Raw genomic sequence first — 12,502 nt, 5'->3', positions numbered from 1 at the left:
AGGTCGAGCACAAGGTAGTTTAATAATATTCTACGAGAACTTTTTACAAATTTAAATTTGGTGCATGATAAAAACAATTCCAAATGGTGAGTCGACGACCCGGATGCACGAGTTTGTACCTCAAGTATCTTAGCACGTATTCTGCGAGAACTTTTTCAACATTTAGATTGTTCCAACAGCCAAAATTACTCAAAATAGTGACTCAACGATCCGGGTAAACCGGTTCGAGCACCAGGTTGTTTAATACGTATTCTACGAGAACTTTTAAAAAGTTTAAATTTTGTGAATAACGAAAACAATTCCAAATGGTAAGTCGATGACCCGGGTGTACCAGGTCGCGCCCCAGGTATTCCAGCACGTATTCTACGAGAACTTTTTAAAAATTTAGATAGTTTTAGTAGCCAAAATAACTAAAAATTATGAGTCGACGAACCAGGTGCACTAGGTCGAGGACTATGTAGTTTAATACGTATTCGACGAGAAAATTTTCAAAATTTATACTTTTTGAATAATGAAAACAATTCCAAATGGTGAGTCGACGACCCGGGTGCACCAGGTCGCACCCCAGGTATCTTAGCACGTATTCTACGAGAACTTTTTCAAAATTTAGATTGCTTCAGTAGCCAAAATAACTAAACATGGTGAGTCGACGATCCGGGTATACCAGGTCGAGCACAAGGTAGTTTAATAATATTCTACGAGAACTTTTTACAAATTTAAATTTTGTGCATGATAAAAACAATTTCAAATGGTGAGTCGACGACCCGGATGCACGAGGTTGTACCTCAAGTATCTTAGTACGTATTCTGCGAGAACTTTTTCAACATTTAGATTGTTCCAACAGCCAAAATTACTCAAAATAGTGACTCAACAATCCGGGTAAACCGGTTCGAGCACCAGGTTGTTTAATACGTATTCTACGAGAACTTTTAAAAAGTTTAAATTTTGTGAATAACGAAAACAATTCCAAATGGTAAGTCGATGACCTGGGTGTACCAGGTCGCGCCCCAGGTATTCCAGCACGTATTCTAAGAGAACTTTTTCAAAATCTAGATTGTTTCAACAGCCAAAATAACTAAAAATTGTGAGTCGACGAACCAGGTGCACTAGGTCGGGCACTATGTAGTTTGATACGTATTCGACAAGAACATTTTCAAAATTTATACTTTCTGCATAATGAAAACAGTTCTAAATTGTCAGCCGAAGACCTGGGTGCACGAGGCCGCGCCCCAGGTATCTTAGAACGTATTCTACGAAAACTTTTTCTAAATTCAGATTAATTTAACAACCAAAATTACTAAAAATTGTGAGTCGCTGATACGGGTACACCAGGTCGAGCAAAAGGTAGTTTAATACTATTCTACGAAAACATTTGACAAATTTAAAGTTTGTGTATAATGAAAAAAAATTGAAATGGTTAGTCGACGACCAGGGTGCACTAGGTCAGCTGTTAGGTTAGCTGTTGAAACAATCTAAATTTTGAAACAGTTCTCGTAGCATACGTACTAAGCTACCTGGGGCGCAACCTGGTGCACCCGGGTCGTCGACACACAATTTTTAGTAATTTTGGCTGTTAAAACAATCTCAATTTTGAAAAAGTTCTCGTAGAATACGTGATGAGATCCCTCAGGCGCGACCTGGTGCACCCGAGTCGCCGACTGACCATTTGGAATTGTTTTCATTATTCACAAAATTTAAATTTTTAAAAAGGTCTCGTAGAATACGTATTATACTACCTGGTGCTCGATCTGGTGCACCCGGATCGCCGGCTCACAATTTTTAGTAATTTTGGCTGTTTGAACAATCTTCATTTTGAAAAAATTCTCGTAGAATACGTGCTAAGCTACCTAATGCGCGACTAGATTCACATGGATCGTCGTCTTACTAATGGTAGTTATTTTGTCAATTGGCACAATTTAAATTCTTGAAAAGTTCTTGTAGAATATATGCTACAGTACCTGGTACACGAACCGGTGCACCCGGGTAGCGAACTTACCATTTAGAGACGCGTCGGCTATTGGCAAACCTAATATTTTAATTTTTAACTCTGGTTAATTTTCTCTGACACTTACATGTTCTTAAGAATATTCATTTGTGTTTAACATCTCCTAAGCATGGCAAACGGACAGGAGCGAGGCTTGCGCCATGCTGCCATTCAGCCGTAAACCATGCTTCAGCCAGATGTTTCCAGGTGTCTTGCCATGCTTGAGCCATGCAAATTTTTTTCACGCAGGTATTTATACATCTTTCTAGGCCGAAAACCTTTTTTTGGGAGTACAAAGGGAAATGTTGAAGCACATTTTGAGGGCTGATTGGTTAGATTACGACATGCGAAAAATAGTTCTGCATAAAATGAAAAAAATGGGGAAAATATTGGATATCTGAATATGTACAATCATGCTACATTTATAGCAAATTAGTACCGTGGTGTAAGCCGGAAATTTGGTTAAATAATTTTTTACAATCATTATAATTAATGATTTGCTTTAGTAACATATATTATTTTGCAGATGGTGCTTGGTCATCTTTTTTTGATAATGTTATGAGCTAAAAAATATTTCCTTTAAAGAAGACTCTGTAGTAATATTTTTGAGTCTTTTGGTATACATAAAAGAAGGAGAATTAAGTTTTTAGGCAAAGAACTAATAGAATTCATGAATTAATTGTTTTATATGAAAAACGAATACGCTTAGTAAGTTATGGATAATTTATAAATATAAAAAATAATTTTTTTAAAATAATAATATATGCAATTATTCAATTTTTCATTAACTTTTCCTTGTTTAGCCATTCCTTCTGGGGAGTTTCAACCGTGTTTTACTCATCGACTTTACCTAGGTGAAGTACTCATAACATAAATATTTACGAATTATTGGATGTTGACTCTTACTTATTATTATACGCTTCGCTCACAGAATAATCACTTATGGTAACATTGTTTTCATAATATAATTAAGAAATTTATCTCGTAGGAATTGAGTACAACGAACAGGGAAATAGGGTCATACATTATGGATTGTATAAATATAAAAAAAGAACAAAATGTTACATTAGTCAATTAGAGGAATTTTATGCGGATAAATCAACAAATGAGAATGAAGCAGACTCATGTTCTGAGATCCGTTACTTTAAGCGCTTTTTCACGAATATGCTTGGTTTACAAGATGCCAGTCCGATAAAAGTAAATTTTATAATTAAACAGAATACACCTTATATATTGCACGAGTAATAAACATTTGATACACAGATAGGTGCCGAAAAAAACAAGCTGAAAACATAGCTGATTCGATTGGGCGTTTTCGACGCCTTGCAAGAAATCGAGGAAGAAAAAGAAAGTTCACGATCTCCAGGATTTGAAGATATGACCAATGAGCAATTTTTCTTTCTTTCATATGCAAATGTCAGAGATTACGTTTCAATGAATATTAAATATTAAATTTAAATGGAATAGTTAATGTTTGGGAGCAAAGAAACAGTAAATTAAAATTTATCATTGGTTTTATTATGAATTTGTTTAAATCATTCAGTTTGCATAGAATAATAATTTTAAATCGAAATGTAAAACCCTTTCATCTAAACGCATGCCCCCTACTTTGATCAATTTTTTATCCTAATTTAAATTAATAAAATAGTTTAATATAAGGCTATTAAAGAGTTTTTTGGGTGTTCAGGTGTGGTTTCGATGCCCACAGTGAAGCTCGTTACAGAATTTTAAAGGTCGTCCCATGAATCCTGAGAAAAAGTGTAAAATTTGATAAAGATGGTTTTAATGATGATTATTCGATGTTTATCGTAATGTAATATCAATTCTATAAAGATAGCTATAGTACTAATAAAAAATGCTATTCGATATGTATGCGACTTTATTATTTATAAACTTTTTTTAGTGCCCCAAAAAAATATCTGGAAATGTTTGATAAAAAAAGCCTGGAGGCCCTGGCGGAAAGCTCCAGAACCCTCTCGGGAGGGTCTGGGCGACCTCCTAAGAGGGTCAGTTCCTCATGGGAAACTTTGAAGATACTCGTCAGAAGTTTAGATGACCGCCTAATAGTATCTCAAAAACCTAATGGAAGTCTCTGTAGGCCCTCGTTGGAAAGCTCTGGAAGATATTGTGCGAGGGTCTGAACGACATCCTAAGATGACTTACAAACCCTCATTCAAAGCCCTGAAGGGCTCGTAAGAGGCTCTGGAGGACCTCATAGCAGTATCTCAAAGCTCTGGACAGAATCTACGGAATTAATCATTTTACGACGAACTGCCAGTTCGAATAACCAAATGTTCTAGCGGATTACCAGGAATGCTTCCCAAATAAAAATATAATACCATCAACTTGTATGAACATTCTACATCTCTTATTCAAAGAGGCTTACTTCTAATCCTTTTATTCACAGTTATTTTTTAATTTTAATCTAATCTGCAATAGAATCCAGCTTTATTCTTCTGAATAGTAGTCTTTCTATCTAAATAAATCTTCCACTTATCCATATCTATACTTTTGTCTCCGTTATGGAATCTAAAATTTTTTCCATCTTTCTTAATCCCTCTCTGCCTATCTAAGTTTATATTTTCTTCATTATAAGGTATCCCTCTAATCCTTAATCCCAGTCTTTCTATTCAAATGAATCCTTCACTTATGCAAATCTATCCTTTCCAATCCGCCATGCAATCCAAAATACTGTCTATCATGTTTGATCTCTGTCTTCATATCTAAATGAATTCTTTTCACCCCTCCTACAAGATGAGTCAGAGTTATCCTTCCGAATCGTAGTCTTTCCATCCAAATGAATTCTCCGCTCATCCACATGTATCCTCTTCTATACAATTAGGTTATCCAAAATCTTGTCTATCTTTTTTAATTCTAATCTTCCTATTCAATTGAATCCTTTTCTACCTCTTCTAAGAAGGAATTAGCATAAATCGTCATTGAAATTATTTTTAATGCTCATTCAGTCAGCTACCAAGTTTTATTGGCATCGAATAAGGACGTTACTTTAGACGATGATATATTGGTTTCAAAGACTTTTTTTCTCTGAATAACTTCTTAAAAACATAATCAAAAATGTTATTCCTCAACAATTTGAAAGAATAAAATGCATCTTTCCAATTTTTTAACACAATTTTTAGATTTGAGTTACAAAGCTTCAAATAGTCGGTTATAGCAGAAACAACTAAGCAACGAAGTAATAAGTAAATAAGATAGTAAACAACGGAGTTGGATAAAGCGTTATATTTGATATAATATATTATATCAGTTTTCAAGACATTATTAACTACATTTTATTGCTTAAAACTGCGTCTAATCAAATGTAAATACTTTGAAGGACAAACCACACCACCTGTAGTCAATGAGATAACAACTATAAGATATATGTATTTCCAATGAAGCACTACAATTTTCAACCGTTACATCGTTTATAAAAATTCTTCAATAATACATTCATTACTTTTTTTATAATTACAAAAGATGGAGACTTTTTAAACTTTTTAAGCCTTAGCCATAACAACATAATATATCTATAATTTTAACCCTAGAGCGGTACACCTCTTAAAGTGACAGTGGTAAGGCCACACATGGTTCTGTCAGACCCACGCTAATATATTCCATCGCTCTAGAGTTAAAAAATCTGATTTTAAGAAATATAATTAGGGAATAGAAAACTAGAAACATCAAGGAACACGGAAATACAAAAAAGGTGATTTTTTTATTAGTTTAAAACTTACAAATCTTTAAATTAAGACTTTTTCTTTAAAAATATTAAAAAATAGATGTTAAACATTTTTAAATAAAATAAACATGAGATACAAGGTACAAATAACTGCTGGTGCCTCAGTGGTGATAAGTTGCGCTGTTAAGAAAAAAATATTTTATTTCCATCTGCTGAGAGAAGAATAATTATTTAAAGCGTCTAAGTTAATCAATTTCCTACTTTCGCAAAATTAAAAGATTGAATAGAAGTCAGTTACACCAGCCCCCCGCTCTCAATTTTTACGGTTTCTATAGCCCACTGAATTGCGCCCCAAGTGCGCTCAAATGCGCCGTCGATTAAAATTTTTGCGCTAGCTAATTAACAAAGATATAATATTTTGGAGGAGGGGCCAGTGTAACGCAGGTGTTAAATCCTCAACAGTGATGTGCAATATAAAGTTGAGGACATGGATTCTTTCATCTTCAAATGCGCTCATATGCGCCATAATTTTTTTTTTAATTTAAAAATTGCCTAAAATATAGAGATAAAAAAATATTACGAAGTGATGACCAGCCAAATAAAAATATTGCAATCCGCATTGATGAAAGAAATTTTCTATGGAGATTCAAATACGCTCATATGCGCCATAAAGAGAAAATGTTGCACCACATTGATAACCGAGTTATCAGGGATCAAAATGTGGGGGAGGGCTGGCGTCATTTTTCTAGACTAATTAAATTTTTTCAAATTCATTATGCCTATCTTTCATAACTTCAAATGCGCTCAAATGCGCTACCACTACAAAATTTTGCGCTTGCTAATTAACAAAGATATCTTATTTTAGAGGGGGCAGTGTAACGCAGATATTCAATCCTCAACAATGATGTGCAATATAAAAATGAGAACATGGATTCGTTCGCCTTCAAATGCGCTCATATGCGCCATAAAATTTTTTCGAAAATCTTGAAAATTGCCCACGATATGGAGGCAACAAAATTTTACGAATGATGACCAATAGAATAAAAAGTTTTCAATCCGCATTGATAAAGTGACTTTCCTATAGGGTTTCAAATTCGCTCATATGCGCCACGTTCAAATTTAACAAAAAATCATAATCAACCCACCAATTAACACTTGTTCTTAATCCTCCACCCGATGATATCTCCAAACAAATTAAATTGCAGTATATAAATTTATAATGATCTCTTCGTATAGGATTTCAAATGCGCTCATATTTGTCACTTTCGAAATTCACCAAAAACCATAATCAACCCCCTCATTACCACTTGTTACGATTCACTATTCGATGATATCTGCGCATCGGAGCGCATTTGAAATCCTATCCGAAGAGATCATTATAAATTTTTATACTGCAATTTAAGTTATTTGGAGACATCATCGAATAGTGGATCGTAACAAGTGGTAGTGAGGGGGTTGATTATGGTTTTATGTCAATTTTGAAAGTGGCGCATATGAGCGCATTTGAAATCCTATCCGAGGAGATCATTATGAATTATCATACTGCAATTTAAGTTATTTGGAGATATCATTGAATAGTGAATCGTCACAAGTGGTAGTGAGTGTGTTGATTATTGTTTTTGGTCAATTTCGAAAGTGGCGCATATGAGCGCATTTGAAGTCATATACGAAGAGATCATTATAAATTTGTATACTGCAATTTAAGTTATTTGTAGACATCATCGAATAGTGGATCGTAACAAGTGGTACTGAGGGGATTGATTATGGTTTTTTTGTCAATTTTGAAAGTGGTGCATCTGAACGCATTTGAAATCCTATTCGAAGAAATCATTATACATTTTTATACTAAAATTCGAATTATTTGGAGATATCATCGAATAGTGAATCGTAACAAGTGGTAATGAGGGGGTTGATTATGGTTTTGGTGCTTAATATGGTTTCAAGCTCTTCCCCCACCACGACCGCGACTGTTCGGCATTCGAGAATTGTTCCGCTCGCTATTTACGTTGCCGTAAATGGTTTAGGTCTTTTAAGGCAATTTTAAAGTGCAAAAAGTCATTATATGCTTTGTTAATGAGGCTTATAAAAGAATTTCGAAATCATAAAATTTATGTCGTTTGATAATTTCCTTGTCACATCAGATAACCTCAAGTATGGCATATTTAATCGAAGGTTTATCAATAATTCGTAAATGCTAACCTATTTTTCAGTTTATTCCGCGAGAAAACGATGTGCTCACAATTTTTTGGAACCAAATGTGAAATAACTACTTCCACAATATGTATTCTAAATATCGAATTTTCACTGTTTGTAAACACTGATCTGCACGCAGCAACGTACGTACGAGCGAAACAATTCGCATCAAGCACCACGCATCAAGATTATACTCAAGAGTGGGGGAACATCGTTTCCATGAAAATTATTCCCCTACAGTCCCATCCACGGCAAGGTAAATAGAGTCGACTGTATTTGGAGATATCATCGAATAGTGAATCGTAATATCATCGGGTGGGGGATCGATAACAAGTGTTAATTGGAAGGTTGATTATGGTTTTTTGTTTATTTTGGAAGTGGCGCATATGAACGCATTTGAAACCCCATAGGAAAGTCCCTTCATCAATGCGGATTGAAAACTTTTTATTTTGTTGGTCATCATTCGTAAATTTTGTTACCTCCATATCGTGGGCAATTTTGAAGATTTTCGAAAACAATTTTATGGCACATATGAGCGCATTTGAAGACGAATGAATCCATGTCCTCAACTTTATATTGCACATAATTTTTGAGTATTTAACACCTACGTTACGCTGCCTCCCTCCAAAATATGATATGTTTGTTAATTAGCTAGCGCAAAATTTTTTGTGGTGGCGCATTTGAGCGCATTTGAACTTATGAAAGATAGGTATGATGAATTTGGAAAAATTTTATTAATTTAGAAAAGTGACGTCAGCCCCCCACCCCCATTTCGATCGCTGATAACTCGTTTATCAATGTGGCGCAAATTTTTTTCTCTATGACGCATGTGAGCGCATTTGGGGCGCAATTTAGTGGATTGTACAAGGCCCAAAAATTAAGAGTGAGGGGGGCTGGTGTAACTGAACTATTGAATAAATGGCTCAGAAAAAAAATAGATGATTTATTATCTTTTTCGTGGCTTGACTCTTAAGTTAAGGTTCTCTTCTTTTTGAAAAAAATATAAAAAGTTGCCTTTCATTTTATATCCGAAAATATTTTAGGAGGAAAATATTTGTTAGGTTTACAATGATTTTCTTAGAATGAGATTCTTAGAAATCCCTTGAAATGTTTGAATTCTATATATAAAATCCTTTAAGTTAATTTCAGTTCCTTTTTCTCAATGATCTTTAAAATCTCTTAAATTTGACCTTGAAATATTTAGAAATACTAAAAAAATATTTAAAATCCCTTGAAATTTTAATAATCTCTTGATATTCATAGGTGACAGAATTAACATAAAATCATCATTAAACTTATTTTTTAATTGTCGTTTAGTGTGCTGCCAACTTATATCGAAATCGATTGAGGGCATCAATCTAGACGACACTTTTGCTTCAAGCTAACTTCTCTTTCTCTAAATAATTTCTAAAGCATTTGATCAAAAATTTTATTTCTCAACAATTTGAAAAAATGAAATTCATCTTCCAATTCTTCTAACATAATTTCTAGTAGACGCGATATAAATTTACCACGTAAATAACAGAGTTCGCTAAAGAATAAACGATGGTGTAAATCGTCATATCAGTTTCAACGTATTTAGTGACCACATTTCATTCCATGAAACTGACTTTAATAAAATGTAAATATCTAAGGACAAGTTTGACACATGTTATCTATGAGATAACACCTACAGGATATATGCATTATAAAATCCAATCAACCACTAGAATATTCTTCAGTTACATGGTTAACAAAATTTTTCCGTAATACTTTCATTACTTTTTTCTCTAATAAGAAAACATGAGGAAGGTCTATACTCTCGTCTTTTCCTTGCCGTTTATCTTCAATACTATTGGTGAATATAATAAAATAATATATCTACAATTTAAGTAAAGTAGTTCATTTTCAACAAAATATATAAATTTTCAACCAAATCTAATCGATCTCTAAATCTACGATCTCCAAAGATACGAAAGCCCCTTCCCTATTTGTGAGTCAGACGCGCGCTGCCTTGAGTTCGACGTGCACTGCGCATAGTAGGTCTGTGTGGGTTCTCATGTATTAACCCCAAAATTTAACCATCGCAGGAGTGGGAGCCCCTTTCACGCTCGTATCTTTGAAGTTCCCTATTCCCGAAATTCTCGTACCTTCGAAGTTAAATTGTATTTGAATTTTTAGCTAATATACAAAAACGTCTTTTTAAACAAAACAAAAATAATTGCTTATTCGCAAACAAACAATTTTTTCACTAAAATCTTCAACCAAATGAACGCATTTTTAAACAAAAATATAAATTTTCAACCCAGGTTTAATAATTGTCTACCAAAGAAGGCGAATTTTCAAATACTACATGAATTTTAAACCAAAATCAAATAAGTACATTTTTTGTTAAAGATTAATTTTTAAAAGAAAAAAAATTACAATCAAATACAAATGAATTTCCAACTATAATTATGAACATTTAACAAAAAATAGTATCTTGTGCTACAAGTGCGGTAAGTAGGTATTTTTACATGAATGTGAAGTTTGCTGTACGAGCCAGAAGCGAATCGAAGGGAAGTCGTAGGCGAGTTAGAGGCGAGTTGTAAACTAGCCGAAAACGAGTCGGAAACCACCCTAAGATGAGCCGATGGCAAGTACTGCAAACTTCACAAGAGTTGCAACACGATATTTTTTGTATCAAATATAGAAAAATTTTCATTAGAGAAACAAAAAAAACACACCTTTTGGCAATTTGAGGTAATTTTGAAAAATTTAAGATAAAATTACCAAAAATTTCCTGAAATGTTCGCTGCATTTGTAAATTACCAAATTTACAAAATTTTATTTACAAAAATGTTAATTGATAATATAATTATTATTTTCTAAGATTTTTATTACCGAAAGAGGAGAATTTTAGTTTCGTCTCGGTTTCTTTTAAATTAATTAAGAACCAAATACTCTTCATTCCAAATTTTCTGTTTGTCATATTAATATTGTCATCACACATACCTATATTGAACCTACATAAAAATTGACTCAATCCTGTTAGAGTCAAGCTTTGACCTGAAAATTTAATCACTTCATTCTACTAAATAAATACTAGAATTAAATGTCTTTTAGATAGCTACAAGAATAAATGCAATATTAAAACTCCAAATAGGTCCCATGAAAATTATATCTCTTGGTAACAAAATCGCACCTGAATTTTTGTTCAATTTCTTTGTATCTCACGCGATCACATACCTAAGCACGACAGATAAACAATTCCCCTAGTAACGCACCCCATCATTCATCCCTCTGGAAATATGCTCGATTATCTCCTATTACTACCCACAATTATTGCACAGAAGGTAAGAAGCATATAAATTAGCGCCCCACGCAAAGCTCGAAGTACAAGTACATCACTCTTCTCGCTGGCATCACACTCACCTGGCTTTTTTCCGCATTTAAATTTTCTATCCCGGCATATTTGACCTTCAACGTATTTTCTTCTTCGGTAGGAATATAAACAGTTCCGAAGAATTGATTAAGAATCCCTGAGAATTCTGGGTTCATCTCAACAATTCAATACATTTATATTCAGCAACATATCACGGAATAAGACATTAAAGTACGTGCGTATTAAGTACCTACACTTATTTGGTCAACATGTGTATATTATTTTGATTACTTCGGTGCTTCGCAACTTTTTCTCTTGTGTTGACGAAATGAGATTAGGTATCTCACCATAAATTGTTTGGAATATTTTTAAATCCCATTAACAAAAAAATGACGTTAAGGATCCAATATTAAAATGCTCCTCTTTACCGTATTTATCGATTTTTTCGATTATATGCCTTCTGAATTGATATACTACCAGGAGAGGATAAAAAATGTAAATTTAATCCTTTGTATTCTGTTGCAGAGTTAAGTTCAACATTTGACTGCTTACCTAATGGCCACCCTATTCTGTGTGTTCCTCGTTCCGAACCTTCCCATTCTCCCGGCAGGCATAATTCTCCAGAAAGGCCTCTTTTTCTTGTTAGGCCTTATTTTGAGGGTCCTCAGTTCGCGTCTACTCCTCCTGCCGAGACTTCTCTTCGTGCCAGGTCAAGGTCTATTTCTGCCAGGCATTCTTCTTCACGCATCCTTGGCTATAAACTTGAACATTTTAAATTTATTCGGCTTATCCCCAACATGAATCCAAACCTGCGATTCGAAATTCGAAAATACGCTTTTCCGCGCGATAAACTACTTCATTTGAAACGAAGATGTCAGATCTTTGAGCCTATGCCAACCGAAGAAAAATTTGTATTATCAACTTCTAATGGTTACATTTTTGCAATAGTTGACAGAAATAATACAGTTCTTCGTGGAATATATATAATAAGACATCGCCCTGGCTATCAGAGTGGAAAACGCGTGAAAGTAAACATGGAGAGTGGGTCAATTGAAGAAATGACACGAGCAGAAATTAAGTTAACTCCCTTAGGCAAGAAATGCCCAATTTCAAAGAACTTTAAAGCAGTACTTTCCCCTAAACATGTCATTTAATTTTGCAAAATCTAAGACTAAAATATATATAATATAAGAATAATATATCAGAATAATTTAAAAATAATATATAGAATATTTTTGATCCAAATAAGGATCAAAATCCAGCAACTAACTGGTAATTAAAATAAAATGCAATACATTAT

The 12,502-nt window shown here is 33.8% G+C and overlaps 1 protein-coding gene across 1 annotated transcript in view; it reads right to left on the bottom strand.

Moving 5' to 3' along the window:
• LOC117180548 overlaps positions 1-11,378 on the bottom strand; it is an 18,219-nt gene extending 6,841 nt beyond the window's left edge. Inside the window, exon 1 of the mRNA XM_033373044.1 lies at positions 11,253-11,378. Within this exon, the coding sequence (XP_033228935.1) occupies positions 11,253-11,378 (126 nt within the window). The remainder of the gene's footprint in view (positions 1-11,252) is intronic.
• Between the last annotated feature and the right edge of the window lie 1,124 nt (positions 11,379-12,502).

This window comes from Belonocnema kinseyi, chromosome 9 (genome assembly GCF_010883055.1).
Source record: "Belonocnema kinseyi isolate 2016_QV_RU_SX_M_011 chromosome 9, B_treatae_v1, whole genome shotgun sequence".
NCBI classification, from domain to species: Eukaryota; Metazoa; Arthropoda; class Insecta; order Hymenoptera; family Cynipidae; genus Belonocnema; species Belonocnema kinseyi.
This window is presented reverse-complemented; position numbering and strand designations above follow the sequence as displayed.